Below are 17705 nucleotides of genomic sequence, written 5' to 3'. Positions count from 1 at the left end.
TCCAAATTGAAATCCCTAGAAAAGGTTGATTTTATTAAAAAGTCAAATCATTCAAAATGCCATTGAAGCATTTCATCAAGCAAGTCCCTGAGAATGTTGAATGTATTTTTTGTATTTGAATCACTGAGACTTGACGCAAATTCTGGAATAGCTCTTCGAAACTTCTGACCACATTCAGCCGCCATTTGAGCAAAATGTTTTATTTCATCATCATCAATACATGGACTTGGATTCCAGATGCTGGAGCGTAAACTGACAGTGTGTCTGTCGCATATGGCAGGCAATTCATCAAAACGTTATTCATGCATGACAACCCAATGTGAGTCATTTGGAAGCCTCCAAAGATTCCTTTCAAAGAATGCTTTTGGATTCAGACACTTGGAACACATTACCATTTGAGAAATCATAAGTTGCTGTTTAAAGCGGACGGCTGTGATGACACAACAACTTTCAACTAGGAGACAAACTTTATACTGAATGAAACTCGTAACAATCTGTAATATATTGATCCTATTCTCCTTAGAAACAACACAACAAAAACACTTTTGATTGCTAGTATTGTCGTGTAACCAGTTGCTAGCCAAACAAGCTAATTTAGCCTGCTAAGCTAACGATCACTTTTCAATGTAACACCGCGTCATTATCGTACGATGCGGCTTCCTTCAAGGTTTAATTCAATTGGCTTCCACACAATACGAAGCCTTTGTGTGCTGAACAGAAGCTTGTGTTTAAAGGATGAGCATAGCCAACATGTGCTAGCAGCCGCGTCCAGCGCGGCGTGCCGGACATTAAAAGACAATGCAGCTTTTTTACAACGTGACAGACAGCAGCAGCTGACGTTACAGCTGTCTGAATCATACAATCGACGCAATGAAAGTAGCTGCAATGCGTGTCAACACAAGCTAGCTCATCTCTGACACTAGCTAGCTCTAGTTTTTGTGCATTTATAAAATAAAACAAAATGATTTTTAAGGTGAGTGGTACAGAAAGAAAACCATTTAGCTTAACATGATAAAATAAGCAGTAAAATAATGACAGAAAAATAACTGCTTGGCTTTGGATGAAAAGAACAAAACCATTTGTCAAGTATGAAGAGTGACTCAATGATGTGGTTTGTTACTTCGAACACTGGTCGTAAACTTTCCAAAAAGCTCTTAAGACACGCCCCCAAAATTGGACTTCTCATTGATTTGGTTAGCTCAGGCTTGAGGACAAACGTCCTTCACGTCTGTTCCCACATTCTTTGGCGCTTTCATTTCCCAAAATGGGAGATTTGTTTCTTTTTTTTCTTGTCTGGCTGCGTTCAGCGCTGGCACCAGGGTGTTTGTGGATGCAACACACAATGTACACTCTTGAACCTAAAGTCACACACACAAAAGAAAATGGAGGAAGTGAGTGTCACAATGCCTGGAAGGCAAGGCGCCATTTCACAAGAAGCTGACATCAACAATGAAGAAAGCCAGGAACAAGTCGCAAGAGACAGTCCGTGTACAAAATGCATCAGTAGGACAAACAAGTGGCGAAATATAAGAAGATGTCACCTTGTTGGATCTTCTTGTATCGAAAACAGTCCTTTGAGATTGATGGTGTTTTTCTCGTTGCTGTAGCTGAGCGTTACCTGATGAAAACGTCAAGAGCATACGGACTTCAATTAAATACAATCAAAACATTTTGAACAATAATTCAATAAGTAAGCAGTGGCTTGTGTGTGTGTTGGGGTCACCTGTTGGTGCACCCGCGTCAACAGTGCCAGGCTCTCCAGGTGCGAGTGAAAGAGCGGCGAGCGGATGAGGCCCACGCCCAACAGCGCCCCCACGATGTAGCCAACGGCGCAGTCATCCGGCAGACGGATACGCTCGGCGGTGGACAGAAAGGCGCCCTCGCTAAAATGGATGACCATTTTAGTTAAGGTGAGAACAGGAACACAAAGCCCAAAACGTCATACCTAGCCCAAGGTTGCATCTTGATGGCGAGGCCGCGACTCAGGCAGAATCCAGCGCCCCCTGTGGCGAACCAGAAAACTACCTTCCTCTGCACAACACACACTGGTTAGCTTTCTGAACTTCGATGCTAACATGTCGTGTTTATGTTAAGCATGTCTTAACTCCACTATGTCAATTCTGCTTTACTTGTAGCTATGCTAACTGTAGCACATTATGTATATGCTCATCTGCTAACGTCGTACCATTTTAGCATTAGGGAGCGTCTCGGTGGCTTCCAACGGGTGCTCCAGACTGGGTCGCCCGATGTAGACGTCCTGCGTGTGGCTGTACTGAGACAACAGCCTCAAGAGGGCGTCCATGTTCAGGTAGTTGTCGTCGTCCATGTGACAAAACCACCTACAACCATGCAGGTTAACAATTAGTTAAAATAGAAGTTAGCGTCGATATAATTCTTTAACACTTGGTGTACTTAAATCCCTGTAACACCAAGACAACGTTAGCATCATATCTATGGCACGCGCTAACAATTAGCGCCCCTACAACATCGTGTAACTTACTTCCTGTCGGAGTTGAGAAAGGCGTCGTACTCGGCGGCCATTTTGCAAGAGAGCGCTTGTCGGCTGTGAGCTGCCGAGCAGTCGGTGTTGATCAGGTGAACACCTTACGACCGCAACAACATAATGCGTGTTCATTTCACTGCAGTTAAAAGTACACGTCGGAATCTGGCACGCTGCCGTCAAAACGACCGGCTAACAGAGCGAGCTAATCCGTTGGCGACATGCTACTACTAACATACGTACTCTCTACATTTTTTTAAATCTCATTAGTTAAGTCTAATGTTAGCATCTAATGTTAGCTTCCAACATTCCCGCTAACATTAGCTTCAAATGTTTTTTTTTTTTTTTTTCTGTCACAGGCCACACAACCATAAAGTCCCTCCCATATGACATTTAACTTCCTGTCTGCTGCGGGGCATGGAAAAGAGCAAGTCAGCAGTAGTCTGCTATCTGTGCGCGTTACTCACCCATCCGCTTCCTCAGCGCCGCGTCCTCGCCGTCGGTGAAAACGTACGTCTGCACACATGGCAAAAACACAAAAACATCAATTCATCGCCATTGGACTTCATGTACGTTCACATGGCTATCTTGCAAATGTCAGTATTTGTTTTTGCCTCTCGGTCTGTTTTGTTCAGGAAGTCGGCCAAACCTCCACTCGGGAGCTAAAAGCTTGTTTTGTGTGTGTGTGTGTGTGTTTTAAATGCATTCCTCAAGTAATGTGATGATGTTCTTGTCTGGCAGCAGTCTTATGACAAGTGTAAAAAGAGCGCATCACAGGCTGGAAGCGTCACAAGACGCTCATAAATCATTGAATGGCACCAAACTGTGTGATTTCAGCCAATGGGAGAATTTGATTTGCAACGTGGCAGATGGCAAAGGGACTCTGCATCTGGCGTAGTTAGCGTTACCATCAAGTGTGAAATTAAACAAGCAAAGTCAATCTTGGGTTATATATTTCTGAAAATGTCTCCTCCTAAATTTGACCAAATGATTTCCTCATAGTTGCATTCATTCTCATAACGCAGGCTTTGATCAGCGAGTGACTGAAGAAGAGGTAAGCGGAGCTGCAATGCAGTGTTAGTTTGATCATTTTAATGTCTTTTCAGCTGATGAATATTTTTCAGTTTGACTTCTTTTGTTTTCTTAGATTAACATTGAAGTGCGTGCATGTGATTAGTCACAGTTGGCACTTCCCAAGAGAAATCAGCTGAGGTTCCCAGGGAGCGTGTGTACGTGTGTACGTGTGTGTATGTTGCGCTTATTTCAACGACTCAGCATTCTTCAAGCAGGTAGGTGTGCGTGGGAAACAGGTAATGCTCAATCGTGAGAACTTCTCACACTCACACACAATCAGCTGATTGCACACCCACACGCAAACAATATAGCTACAGAATGGGAGGCGTCCATTTCAAAATAAGAAAGTCATTTTACAGTCATAACAACAAATGAATGATTGCAAATTAATTTTTCCACTTCGTTTTCATATTCAACTTGTTAGTCATGACTAATCAGATTTTCCAGGTTTTTTTTCGTAATGTATTGAAAGTTTTCTGCAACAAATCAAAGGATCGTGGCACTTTGTCAATTGGCGCAATGACAAAAATTTCTCGATGACATTTAAGATGTTACTTGGAATTGGGCAGGCAGTTTTTGGCAGCCGCTCATCACCTCTTGCTCTCGCGTGACGCATCACAAAAGGGGCCAAAGACCGCCCGTGTTGTTTTACAATACGGAGAGGCCCGTTGCTTCAAAGCACCCCCAGCGTGACCTCCGACCCGTTTTACGACTCAGGAAATCCTGCGGCGTGCGTGTTCCGACCGGCCTCATAAATAACTATTCACTTAAGCGAGTTAGTTTTCACCCCAAAGAGCCGAGATAAAATGTCACTTGAGAGAAAAAAAATATTTATTTTTTGGAGAGACACTGATGGGCCTGGAATGTGCCGAACATTTTTAATCAATGAACCGCGTGCAGTTATTTAGTGATCGAATAAGGCTAATAATGCGTTATTTGTGTAAACAAATAATTGAAATAGCGTTTGGTGGTGCTAGAAGCATGAATGATATCTTAAGAAACTCACACTTTGCATATTGTTGGAGATCCATGTGTCCAAAAGGAGCTCCAGTCTGCTGCTGTGGTATTTGCTGGTGGTCTTCACCGCGATGAACACGTCGTCGGCGGTCACAAGCTCCTCCGGCTCCCGCGGGACGCTGCTCCGACCCGGCCGGCTCGTGGCTTTCTTTTCTCGGCTCAGCCGCCTGAAGTAGTCGGTAAAAACCGCGCGGCTCACTGGGGCTCCCTCCTCCGCCTCCGCCGGCGCCTCCTGCGCGCGAGTGATGGCGAGCAAGCTGGCGGTGACGAGCAGGCAGAAGACGGCGACGCTGCAGCGCTGGTGCGGCTCCCCCGCGAACCTCCACATGGTGAGTGCGTGAAGAAACTCACTCCTCCTTTCATCTGGGTCGAAATCGAAGTACACAACGCTATGGTTTTGGGGTGTCCGGAAGTCTGCGATGAAGCTCCACCAATGGGCGGTGCTTATTTCTTAAAACAGCCAATGGGAGATTTGAGCGCGTTTTTGGGGCGGAGCGAAGGAGACACGTTTAGGACACTTTGTTTTAACAATCCACTTCCAAGTTTTTATTGGCGTATTTTTGTGCGTCTCCCCCTTTTGTGTTCGCACCAGCGTGTCTGTCAGCGTGTGGTAGGCTTCCGGTTGCTAGCTTGGGTTTTATAACCTCACTTTGGGACCCTCGTTCTGTTTCCCGCCTTCCTTCTCACAAAAACAGTGCAAAGTCCTGAATTCAACTTCGAGCTTCTTCTTAGAAGTAACACAAGCAAACAAAGGGCGCTTTCTTATACGTTCGGGAACAGACCGTGCGCGTGTGCGCGCGCGCGCGGTTTGTGGTCGCCGTGGCGTCAGTGGTGCTGTCAGGGGGTTCGAGAGCCACAATGCGCGTGAAAAAAAATCGTTTCAAACTGCACGAGGACACAATGAATCAGTTATGAGTTTTTTTTTTTTTTTTTAAGAAGCATTTTGTTTGAATCCTTTGTCTCACGAGGCCTCTTGGCAAAATGTTTGGAACACACAATTGATTTGAAAGTCTACAGACCCCCGTTCAAATAACGATCAAGCCAAGGAAAAAGCTTTCAGAAGTTTTGTTTACACTCCGAATGCGACCTGTAGACTGTACAACTCGCAAAAAGTCATTTGGAGAGGTGAAATGATAATTGCAATAATGTGGTTGCACAAGTGTGCACACCCTCTGCTCAGTAGAGATTTAGAATTAAACCATAACATCCCAGCTCATGTTAAAATGAGGGTCACTAAAAAAAGATACAATCTTGGATGCCATTTTTTGGGGTGGGTGGTTTACGACTCGATGCGTGTCCTGTTGGATTTTGTTAACTTTCTCCTTTGCCAGGCAAATGAAAGGATAATGGAATATTTTTTGTGGGGCAGGTTGTGCGGCCGCTCCTCGCTGCCGAAGAAAGAGAAAAGCTAAAAGGGACGATAACCGGTGTAAGATGGACGAGACTGTGCTCGTGACATTTTCATTGCGGTAAGTTCAAAGAAAACAAAATTCTTCTTGCTTTCTGTCCTATTGTAAAATAGCAATTTTATGAGAAGGAGCACGTTTGCCTTGAGCTTAAAATGGCCACTTCATCTCAAAACGGTGGACTCCTTGTGTCTTTTCACTCATGGACTTTTTCGTTTGGTAGATATGTCAAACAAATTTCATGTCGGTCAATTTTTGACCTCATGAGTTGAGTCGTTTATTATTATTATTTATTTTTTATAGCGAGTTGGCAAACTTCTCCACAAAAGTTTCTAACTTTCCCCTGGGAAAAAAAACCCCTCAGATATAAACTGTGCGTGGATGTGTGTGTGTGCGCATGCGTGCGTTTCCGTGTGCCGCTACAAGGAGTCTTGTCATCTTGTGCAGGAATGTGCAGTCATGTGCATGTCATTAAAACGCTTGGAGATGAAAGGAGCCACTGCAGACATATCAGCAATTCTCTGGGGGTGCGCTCGCGCATGCGCGTTCTTTTTTTTAATTCAATCATTTCAGTCAAAACAGCCCATCACATGATGAATGAAAAGTGCATTCCAAAAAATATGGATGACCTGTCAGCTATGTGCACTAAGTTGATTAACTTAATTGTGTCCATCGACATGCGCGCGCGCGCGCGCGTGCGTGTGCGTGCGTGGCCCTTGCTTTGCATCCGGTTGTGCTGCGTGAGAACAATCTTAAATTCTCACGACGTGCGTCACAAACGCGGCCGCCCTCGCAGTGCAACACTTTCCACTGACACCGATAAAACGAGCGCCCCCAGGTGGGTGGACGGGGGAGGGGGGGGTGGGCGCTCATTCATTTTTATGACAAGATGCTCGAACGTCTCCTCCCCCGCTTTGTCTCCTCGTCGTTTCCTTATCGAGCCGTGACGTCATTTTCCTCCGCGTTGCGCTGTCACGAGGCTGAGCTTGAGAACATTCCGACTTTTTTTGTGTTCGGAACGCTGACGTCAGCTAAAATGAGGAATAAGCCTTAGCAAGCGGACTTTTAAGATGATCTCTTTGGATGTACTTTAGCATAGTTTTGCTGATGCTGCATTGAACTCTGGGTCACCACACGGTGGGGCTAAAGTGTCTTAAAAGCTGTCAAGCACTTTGATCCCAACAGTAGGAACACAAAAGCACAATTTGGTCCTCGCTGTGGCGGGTCACACGCTCAATGCATGGAACTAACTTGTTCTAGATGAATGCTCCATGTTTATTTTTTTTGTGATTGAAGTAGCTTGCGGAAGTGTTCCAAACATGTTTCGCCCCCATTGGGCATTTTGCTGTTGTATAAGAACTGCAGCAAGTGTACCTAATGAAGTGGTGTGTGTACGTGTATTAAAATTCAATCTCGTATTTTCCTTATCATCAAAACAGCAGCGGGTTGTGCCAGCCAGTTTGTTTTCTGGGGAGGTTGGCGCGCGTGCGTGTATGCGCGCGCGCACGCGTGTGCGTGTCCCAGTGTTCGTGCGCACGCCTGCGTGTGTGTATTTAGTGCACGCTGCCGCTGATATGATCCATTTACCGTGCCTGCCGCATGAAAGGCGGCAGAAATCACGCGGACGCCGAATAGAGGAATTTCGCTCTTTCTGCATCGCTCATCGCAATCGACTCGCACTTTTTCGTCCTGTGCCAGGCGCTCGTGCCGTATTTCAAATGTAACACGTCATCTTGCCAATGTGGAATATTGATGAGCATGCGTTGGTTGGTTTTGAGCGCTGTTTTTTCTCAGCGCTTCTCACTTGGGATTAGAGCAACGCATGGAAATGTTTACAACACGTACAAATCCTCCCATCCCGCGTAGGAGTGCATCATTAATACGCATATCAATAAACCATATCGGCAAGCCTTGTGCAATATTTATGCTTGTTTTTAAGTCAGCAAGAAGTAAACAAATAGGAAAAGATGCTATTTCAATAAACTTCTAATGACCTTGTAGAGTGCCTTGAGGGCCACCGTCAGTTGTTTGGCCGCGCGGGCGGGACAAAAAGACTAAATAAGTTGACGCGGTTGATAAACTTGATGATGTTCTTGATTTATTTGTCCGTCCACTTATGTAAAAAAAAATATTGGCATTTTTAACTAGCTATCTTGTCAATTTATGCTATTAATTTGGTTTGTCGCAGTCCATTTTGTACTTGTTTGGTAGGCGCCATTTTGTTTGTCGCATTGCGTCTGGTTTTTCTCCCAGTTTTCCCTTTCACACGCGCCGCGCAATCGGAATCAACCGTCGTGCCTAACAAGCCGCTTTGTTTGTTTGCTTGCCCATTTCCGTACATAATATAAAACAAACGGGCACGTTTAACGAGCGCCATTAGCTCTGTTTGTAAGTGAAATTAGCTGTTGTTTGTCAATCAATGGTTATTGATCGGCGGCCGTGCTCGCTCGCTCGTTCTTTTGACTGCTCGGCTCAACAGAGCCCGACAAAAATGACACAGGCGTTCGTTCAATCAATGCTCCATTTATTGCTATTGATGCCCGAACAGCAGGATCAAACAAAATACTCGTACATTCGAGGAGGCCAACTTCTTTTTTTTTTCTGGCATGAACATCAAAACACTTCCATCCGTTGAAGGAATGTGTTGCCAAAAGACAGAAAAGCCAAGTCAAAATAGAAACATTAAATGATTCAATTGATTCAGGACAAATAATGCCTATACTGTTCCAGTAATTTATTCAATTGAATAATGATTTACATTTTTTCTTCATTTAAATTTGAAAATGTTGCTCTTTTATTTCAATGAATACAACTATTTTATTTTTGCATTTCAAATATGAGAGAATGAATTGAAAGTTGCACTGCGTTAGAATTAGTTGTGTGACTAAAATCATCATTCCTGTATTATCTCCATAAGTAGTGAATACACAATACATAAATAGGTGGAAAGCAGGCATTTCAGACAAAGGACAAATACAATTGAATTCAATGAATGAAATATGCTATTAAAATGTCGTTTCCGTGGAAACGAAATAAAGGCAGCTACCAAAGGGAAGACAATTTAAAGACAGTGAGGGCTTGATTAAGAACCAGCTCTTGATTTACCTGCTATTTTTGACATGTCTTTTTGTTATCCTTTCCACGTCCTTGTTGAGACTCCGATGTGCGCTCGCTCCACAGATTCGTGCGCTGGGACCATTTGCTAGCCAAAACAGCAGCGGCACCACAAGTCAAATGCACATGACAGTTTGCATGTTGTCTGCTGAGCCCATTGGTTGCTCACCAAAACAGGAGCAGGGCTGTGGACAAGTAGCAAAGCCCACCAAGTGTGAGTGCTCACTCAATGTTGTGTTGAATTTGTGTTGCCCTCCACAATGTTGTGTTTGTCCACCTTCGATTAGTCTTATGCAACCTGTGTAAATACGCTGCAGACTCAAAGTGGCCATCAGCCTGCACGAGTGTGCTGCTGATTCAAGGAGAAGCTAAACTCTACTTGTGTGTTTGCGCACCTTAAAGAGAGTGTGGTCATGCTTGAGCAGATTTACTCCCTAATGGCTTGTACGCTTCGTTTAACTTGCTCCAAAAAATTCAATTAATAGCATCAATTTGATAGGCCGATATTGGGTGTGTGTGCCTGCAGGTGTGTGTGTGTGTGTATGAAAAATGTTATTCGTGTTTTTTTTTTTTTCCCGTGGTCCTTCCTGCATGCAAATGATTTATGCTAAAGACTTCCTGCCCGTGCACACGATGTTGTTACAGCACACACAGACGGACTCTTGTTTGTCGATGCCAATCCGTGGCGTACGATTTATGGATTTTTCTTGGAAGCTGTTACGCAATTTCTGCCTTTCTACGCAATCTGCAGCTCTTGCCACGTGAAGGAGAGAGAGAGAGAGAGAGGGTGTGAACTCTTCTTCTCATCTTCTCTCTCGGTATTGACTTTTTTCACACCTAACGAAATAATTGCGGTGAAAATACAATTTAGCGTTAGCGCGTGCTCATTAGAGAGGAGACGCCATCTTTGCTTGTTCCTCGTCGCACACTTTGTTGTTGTCGGGATGTTGTGAGAAACATCACTTGCTAGCATACAATGAAAAGAAGGCGAATGGTCCACAGTGATGAATTGATGAATTCTGCCCTACCATTTTGTTCGTTGGACTACGGGCGTAAAATATTTTTGCAACCACAGCAATTCAGTGCGCGCCATTACTCCTCGCATGTTTTATTGGCCTGCACAAAACCATGTGATGCTTTTCCACTGATTAGCCTCCATTTAAAACGTGGACACGTACTCGGTGTGCCGCAAGCTATGCTTTCATCCAAAAATTCTAATCCTGAGAGATTAACGGAAGAAAAATGACAATGGGAAATGCTAATCCTGAGAGAAAAAAAAAAAAAATGCGATCATATCACTTGATCGAACGAGTCGATCAAAATGGCCGCCGGTGTAACGGCTTTAATTCTTCTACAAAAATATGAATAGTTTCAAACATTGGAAACAAATCTGTAAATTCACTTCATAGCGTCTTTAAACTCTTTTTTTTTTTTTATCTTGCCGACCGTTTAGTGTCAAGTTGACTTGTGTACACCCCCCTGAAGTGTAGCAGCATGTGGCTCATTACCCGAGGCTGCTCCGTGTTTACTAAACAAGCTGCCGTGCCGGCCGTAAGGACTTCATGCCAGGAATACACGCAAATGATTTATTTCTTCATTAGGACGTCCAATGATTCCACGCCGACCCACATTGGTGGTGCACAACAACACAGGAGTGCGCAGTAAGACCAACGACGTCAGTCTCCAAGGAACTTGTGCATTCACGGACAGCAGGGAAGAAGAGAGAGAACATGCTGGCTTTGCCTTATTACCTTTCCCTGCTGTTTGTTTGGCAAGCGCTTTAATAATACAGCCCACATAATCTAAAAAAGTGAACAGGCCTGTAGGGGGCAGTAGTGCGCATGACAAACTTGAAAAAGGGATTGACAGTAGACGGCCTGGTTGGGCGTTTGAGAGTGGAGACAGCGGCTTGATATGTATGTATTTATTTATTTATTTATTTATTTATTTATTTAACCTTTGTAATCCCTGAACAATAGTTTAAAAAAAAAAATCCTGAAGAGAAATGTGTCGGTGGCTCTCTAAAGATAGAAAACAAAATGTATAAATGATGCAGATGAATTGCTCCCGGTGGGGGAACACCGTGAGGCCGACAACTGTGTGTGTGTGTGTGTGTGTGTGTGTGTGTGTGTGTGTGTGTGTGTGTGTGTGTGTGTGTGTGTGTGTGTGTGTGTGAGTACGCGACGCGACGACCAGCGCACACACACTCACAGCTTTTGAGCAAAATGTGATGTGATGTCAACTCCACAAGGGTCTGTGGGAAAGCACACAGCAGGGGATCTGCTACATTTCAAATCAATATTACATATCGTGGCACAGAGAAAATGGCACAATGTCAATCATTTGTCAAATTGGATCTGTTTGCAATCGTTGCATTGCGGCTGGCCCCGTGCACCACGTGAATCCGGCCAGCATTTCATGGGTCACGTGAGCGATGATTAAATTACAATTATTTCAATCGATGGGCGGCGGCGCGGCATCCCTAGCGGGAATTAGCGTCTTGGCTGCGGCGTGGTCCGAGACGCGTGCGGCCTCATTTAGACGTTTTGCCGCCCGCCCGTTGTTTGGATGAAGAAGGCCGAGAGACAAAAGGCATCGCCAATGTGACGGCGTGACTGAAGCTGTATGCACAGAGCAGAATCTCCCCAAAAAGTCTCATCAAGTCCGCCATTTTGGCCTGAATCTGACCTTTACGGCCTCCGGACACAAATGATTTATCCCCCAATGACACTTTCACTGAGCGACCCACATAAAAAGTCTAAAAAAAATAAATAAATAAAAAAAAGCTCGGGCCGTTCGATGCCATTTTTTGTTCAGACCGATCCCAGTATAAATACTCAGCTCTTGAGTTGTCAGCGATACCGATACCGAGCACCGATACCAATTTTAAATTGATAAAATTTACCCCAAAACATAACGTATGATACAATTTTAAATCAAAATAAAATAAAAACAATCTAATATAAAAATAAGACATAAAAAACTATTGAGGCTGCTATCGGCAGTACACGTGATGACAGCAAGTGTCAAAATGTTTTGAAAGGTGTTAATTGCATTTGAAAGCTATTTCCTTCCTCCCTGCAGGTGGGCGAGATTGAAATCAGCACACGTTGCATCATCTTGAGCCCATCTGCATCAAGTATAAAAACCAACCCAACCCTGAGAGATCCGTTTGTTCACTCTTGCTCCGTCTGCTACGATGTGCATGTGTGTGTTGTGTGCACACACACACACACTCCCCCCCCCCCTCCCCTTTCTGCCTCCCTCCCTCCCTCTCTCGCCGAGTTGACACTCAGTGGCTGCGTGGAAGGCGTGCTTAGCGGATGCTCGGCGGTTGCTGGGAACGCCGGGAATATCGTGTCGTGTCTTTCGTCAATTTGGCGTCGCTGCAGTGGCGGTCAGTAACATTTCAGCTTTTTATCTTTTTTTTTTTTTTTTTTGTCTTCCTAAACTTTCACTCATTGACAATGTATTTGACTCCTCTATGCATGTATTATCCCATTTGACTGCGCAAAGTGATCAAGAGCAGTAGAATCAAAATATTGCTTAAGATATTGAAGGGGAGTATTAAAAAGAATATTTGGTGTGTTTTCCCTCCACAGTGCGGCGATGGTGGGGAGAGGTGGGGTGGGGGACTGTTTGTGGGGGTCTCACATGAGCTCCACCTGCCTGGAAGGTAAGAAAGTCTATTAGAGGCAGATGTTGGAATTATCTCACGCTGTCACGCGCCCCCGGGAACACAGGAAAAACTGCGGCGGCCTCAATGAAGACTTAGGACTTTTTTTTTTTTGTACCCCCCGCCTCCATTTTGCTCTACACATTCAAGGAAAGGAAAGGACAACAACATTTTTGCTGGATTTTGATGGATTTGAAAGACTTGTAATTTTGCCAGAGAAAGAAAATATGTTCATAAAAAAAGTGTAAAGCAAAAGTTGAGATTTTAGTAAGCGGTTGCAAAGAAAAAAAAAGTTCAAAACATGTAGCAAATTGTTTTGCACGTTGGCTGACTCAAATCAAAGGGAAGATTTAGCTTGAAATGACAAAGTCCAAATTCAAAAGCAAAATCCCTGTCAGCTGACTTCAGACCTTGAGAAGTTGAAAGATGGCGGCAAAGCGGTGCCACTCCACCATGATGGGATTATATTGCTGAGCCAAAAATGGAAACATTTCATTAAAACTCTCGTTAGAGAATATTACTCATTTAAAAGTGTGGAGCAAAGCCCGATCCCTATCGTCCTTCCAATTAATTAGCTGCCATGATGTCTGCTTCGGCCAAAGAAATCAGCTCTGTGAGGCGCCTTCGCTTCCAAAAAAAAGACATTTTCCATCCAGAGCACACTCAGAAAAATGTCTGCGGAAGCCGGGAGTGAAAAAACACGGGGAGCCTCCATTTTTATTTTATTTTGTAAAACCCTTGAAAGGAAAATCTGCACCCTTCAACGAGGAGGCCCACAAAAAAAGTCTTCAGAAGTCATCCGTCCCCACAAAAACGCCGGACCATGGCCATTTGGGACAAAAAAAAGCTGGCTGAATTCCTCTCAAGTCTTTGACGCGGCAATTCCTTTTTGAATGCGAGGCGTCATGGATCCTCTCCAGAACGGGCCACTCAACGACACGCCGGGCCTCGCGCTCCACCCCTCCCCCGACGAGGTGTCGGACCTGGAGAGCATGCTGCTGTGGACCCTGCACGAGCCCGGCACCATCGCCTTGACCCTCATGTACAGCTTGTCCTTCCTGCTGGGCGTGGTGGGCAACCTGATGTCCCTGCGGGCGCTCACCAACCGGCGGAGTCGGCGTGTGTCGGGCGTGAGCGCCACCCGCAGCCTGCTGGTCAACCTGGCGGTGTGCGACCTGGCCGTGGTGTGCGTGTGCATGCCCATCACGCTGGGCAGCCGCATCTACACGGCGTGGGTGTACGGCGACCTGCTGTGCCGCGCCGTCCCCTTCACGCAGGCCGTGTCGGTGTCGGCCAGCGTGCTGACGCTGACCGTCATCAGCGTCAACCGCTACTACAGCGTGCGCTCGCCGCTCAGGGCGCGCTCCATGTTCACCCGCCGACGCATCCTGGCCACCGTGGCCGTGGTGTGGGCCGCCTCGTCCGCCATGTGCGCGCCCATCGCCGTGGTCAACCGCCGGCAGGAGATCAACTTTGAGACCTTCTCCATTCTGGTGTGTCAGGAGGAATGGCCCAAGCATCGCCTCAAGCAAGGGTAGGTACGACCAAATGACTCGCTTTGGGATCCCTTTGAAGTCTTTCGAGGTCCCAGAGTGCTTGATGAAGACTCAATGTGGTCTTGAGGTTTGAACATCTGGGAATGCTGCCTTTAATATGCCCTTGAGGTTTTTCGTGCTCAAGTGTCCCGAGATGAGTCAGGAAGGTCGATGAGGAGAGAATTGGAGTGGAAAAGGGTGTCGATTCGAGTGAGGGTGTCATATTGAGGCGGCGCTTTAAGGTCAGGGTTAGGGTGCTTGGGTTAGGTCCAAAAAAAAATCCAAATATGTACAGCTGCAGTCAGGCTGAAATTAAATTAAAATAAAAAAAAAGAAATAAAACATTGAAAATACATCTGTATCCAGAAGGTTAGGTTGAAATAAATAAAAAATTAAATACAGCTTTATCCAGAAGGTTAGGCTTAGTCATGTTGTAAAAGGTGTCGATCTGGGTCACTGGGTTCCATTTGTTTGCCCAAGATCTGTTTTCTAGCATCTGTCCGTCCTGCCCAAGCACTTCCAAATTGACCAGTCAGTCGGCGGGCGATGTTCCTCGCTTCTCTCGCCAATAATTAGCCGCCGTAGACTGCAACTCTCCCGTGACCCTTAAACTTGAGAAGGAAAGCTGCTTCATCAAGATTCATGACAGTGCTCTTCTTTGGAAGCAAAAAAGTTTTTGAAAGACTTTCATGGTGGTCAGGCGTGACTCCCGCTTTGACCTCTTTGAAAATTAAATGCAAGGTCTTGAGAATAACAATGAAGTGCAGAAAAGTTTTGAGAAGCTCAAAAATGTCTCATTCCCCTGTAGATACAACGTACTGCTGTTTGCGATGCTCTACTGCCTTCCCGTCACCTTCAACCTGACCATCGGCTTCCTGACGGGCCGGCGTCTGTGGGGCGGCGCCCGCTCGGCCTTCGCCGACCTGGACCCGCGTAGCCAGGCCCTGCACGCCTCCCGCCTGAAGAGCCGGCAGAAGATCGCCAAGATGGTGGTGTGTCTGGTGCTGCTGTTCGCCGCTTCGTGGCTTCCGCTCTACGTGGCCGATTTGTGGATCGACCGCGAGCTGCGCCCGCCGCCCTGGCTCCTCCAGACCCGACCGTTCGCCCAGTGGTTGGGCCTGACCAACTCCAGCCTCAACCCCATCTGCTACTGTTTCATCGGGGACCTCTACCGCTCGGCCAAGGTGATCCGGACGCGCTACTACCAGAAAGTGGCCGCCATCTTCGGGGGCGCCTCCTTCGTCAGTTCGGGGGCGGAGGCGTCCCCGTCGGCGCCGCCCGCTACCGAGCGGGACCACGTTGGAGTCGGCGTATCCGATTCGGTGGCCACCGTTCCTCGCCTGTTGATCAAGGATCTCGGCCAGAAGGTGTCCGACAACGGATCGGGGCGCAGCATTTCGGACTGGTGCCGGTCTAGCCCGAGCGTGTTTGAAAAGAGCGGCGGGCTTTTCCCCTGCAGGTGGCGCCCTTTTGACGCCACCCCGGATTCCTCCCTCGGCACCTTTCCGCTGGACTTTGTGCCGTCGCGGAGACACTCGGCCCACGAGAACTTTGGACCCTTTGCCCTAAGGTTGGAATCTGGAATAGACTGGAATCTCCCTGCCAGGAGGCATTCGGGAGTCCCCCAATCGGCTGCGTGTTGAACACAATGTTTGAAAGTCAATCTCTCCCAGAAGCCATCAATCATTTAAGGTATTATTTGCTGCATTGGAGCCAGCCTCCTCATTGCACCGCTGGAAAATCCCAAAGACAGCAAAGATACGTCCCGCTCGGTCAAATCACAATCGAGCGGCTCGGCCCGTGAACGTTGAGAAGAACCCGCAGATGAGGCTCGAGCATCCTTAAGGCGCTCGAACGAAAACGAAAGCCGTGTGAAAATGGAATGTTCTTGGAAAGATCCCATCAAGCATCACGCTTATGTCGTGTCTTCGTGGTCACTCCTGGCGCTCCGAGAGAACTCACAATGAGTCTTTTAGCCGCCGCCCAGTTCTGAAATTATTCGACACGGTTTTTGGCGGCGGCATCTCAAAGGAGCTTTCTGGGCGATACTCGAGCAGATAAAAAAAATGATGGTGACATTCCGCTCCTTTCATCTGGCCGACAACAAACACAAGTGAAAAATGTGCCCTTTCGTCAACAATGCGTGAAGACAGCTTGTTTTTTTTTTTGTTTTTTTTGGGTCGCAGTGTGGACAGCAAGCGGCTCGTGTGGTTTGATCTGCAGCATGAAATTTGTCGGTCAAAATAAAGGAAACGCACTAACGACCTCTTGTTTGTCGTGGCTGTCGGGTTTGTTTGGGAAAAAACAGAACCATTTTGTGGAAGTCCACATCTGCTGAGTCACCTGTTGGAATTTTTTTATCTTTCAAAATGTGGCTATTTTTTTTTATCCAACGCTTATTGGAGGTTTGAAATTTCAATTCTTGACGCAAAAAGCCAAAGAAAAAGCCAAGGCATGTTGTTGAAGTGCATAGAATGTTAGTTTCTTGGGTGTCTTTTTGTTAATCTCAATTGAATCTGTGTAAAGCGTTTTGTTGTTTCAATCCAGCAAATGAACGGAGCGAGCTGCCTGGCTGCCTTCAGGCCGGCTCATCAGCGCTGCGACACACGGCGTCACGTGACAGCTGCGGGCGAGGTGGCCAACGTCTTGATGAGCTTTTTTGATTTGTAGTTTTTTTTTACACCCAGCCTGAGCAGATAAGAACACAAATGCAGACACATTGAAAAGAATTCCCCTAAAAAATTAAATTATTATAATTCAAATGAAATAAATATCTATTTTTTTTTCAAAAGTATCAAAATCGTGTTAAACAAAATGTGTAAAAAAAAAATCCTAAAATTATGCAAATAATCCTCATATGTAAATAACCAATAACAAAATACAAATAGTGTAAAAATACATGGAAAACATTTGTGATATTTTGCAAAATCTATGACGGGAGATTGTCGCACGCACGTTTTGGACACAGCTGACGTTTCCACGTGAACATTGTGCAAGTGTCGAGCGAGATTCTCCGCTCGTCAATGCACATGTACACTCGTCCTTGTGACAACCAGATGACGTCTGTGCTCTGCCTTTATTTGTTATTGTTTCTCATTCATATCCTGCACAAAAACGCAGAGGCAAGGGTTAGCCTTGACCTTGGCCTGCCTCCGCGCGCCACTGTGGAACAAAAGCGCACTTCAAAAGGATGCTAGTGGTCAGCAGCAACAAAGCTGCATCAGCATCATGTGCAGGCGGCTAAAAAGCAGTGTTGGGCTGAGATGGAACTGTTCATGCTTTAAGTGTCAGCCCTGATAGATAATGTGCACCACCTTCACAGTGCAGGGATGGAGGACCACTTGACTTCCAAACACGTTCAAGCCATTAGCCTCCTGAATCGT

At 45.9% G+C, this 17705-nt stretch overlaps 2 protein-coding genes across 8 annotated transcripts; one reads left to right on the top strand and one right to left on the bottom strand.

The window, feature by feature from the left end:
* Positions 1-24: 24 nt before the first annotated feature.
* On the bottom strand, positions 25-4986 carry LOC147057452 (beta-1,3-N-acetylglucosaminyltransferase lunatic fringe-like). The gene is made up of 8 exons (XM_085911572.1): positions 4581-4986; positions 2968-3016; positions 2501-2603; positions 2186-2339; positions 1946-2031; positions 1724-1883; positions 1542-1618; positions 25-1358 (listed from the first exon to the last, which is right to left on the bottom strand). The coding sequence occupies exons 1-8, from the start codon at positions 4917-4919 to the stop codon at positions 1304-1306; spliced, it is 1023 nt and encodes a 340-aa protein (XP_085767698.1). The 5' UTR covers positions 4920-4986; the 3' UTR covers positions 25-1303.
* Positions 1800-16570, top strand: LOC147057451 (galanin receptor type 1-like). Of its 7 annotated transcripts, XM_085911567.1 has the most exons (11): positions 1800-1910; positions 2194-2308; positions 2860-3010; positions 3526-3554; positions 3648-4920; positions 5961-6060; positions 9178-9325; positions 10713-12508; positions 12714-12787; positions 12855-14321; positions 15131-16570. In XM_085911567.1, the coding sequence occupies exons 10-11, from the start codon at positions 13681-13683 to the stop codon at positions 15963-15965; spliced, it is 1476 nt and encodes a 491-aa protein (XP_085767693.1). In that variant the 5' UTR covers positions 1800-1910; positions 2194-2308; positions 2860-3010; positions 3526-3554; positions 3648-4920; positions 5961-6060; positions 9178-9325; positions 10713-12508; positions 12714-12787; positions 12855-13680; the 3' UTR covers positions 15966-16570. The 7 variants fall into 7 exon arrangements, with proteins under 7 accessions (XP_085767693.1, XP_085767695.1, XP_085767691.1 ...); XM_085911569.1 differs by having other exon boundaries at positions 12196-12508; positions 12714-14321; XM_085911565.1 differs by having other exon boundaries at positions 12714-14321.
* The last annotated feature ends 1135 nt before the right edge of the window (positions 16571-17705 follow it).

The sequence above is a fragment of the Syngnathus leptorhynchus genome, chromosome 5 (assembly GCF_054491065.1).
Source record: "Syngnathus leptorhynchus isolate UIUO chromosome 5, UIUO_Slep, whole genome shotgun sequence".
NCBI lineage: Eukaryota > Metazoa > Chordata > Actinopteri > Syngnathiformes > Syngnathidae > Syngnathus > Syngnathus leptorhynchus.
Note: the sequence above shows the minus strand (reverse complement) of the source record. Positions and strands in the feature narration are given on the sequence as shown.

Coding starts and splice junctions, on each gene's coding strand:
- LOC147057452 (XM_085911572.1), bottom strand. CDS start 4,919: ATGTGGAGGTTCGCGGGGGAGCCGCACCAGCGCTGCAGCGTCGCCGTC. Junction 2,032..2,185: donor CGCTCCCTAATGCTAAAATG/GTACGACGTTAG, acceptor TGTGTTGTGCAG/AGGAAGGTAGTTTTCTGGTT. Junction 1,359..1,541: donor ATACAAGAAGATCCAACAAG/GTGACATCTTCT, acceptor GTGTGACTTTAG/GTTCAAGAGTGTACATTGTG.
- LOC147057451 (XM_085911570.1), top strand. CDS start 13,681: ATGCGAGGCGTCATGGATCCTCTCCAGAACGGGCCACTCAACGACACG. Junction 14,322..15,130: donor AAGCATCGCCTCAAGCAAGG/GTAGGTACGACC, acceptor ATTCCCCTGTAG/ATACAACGTACTGCTGTTTG.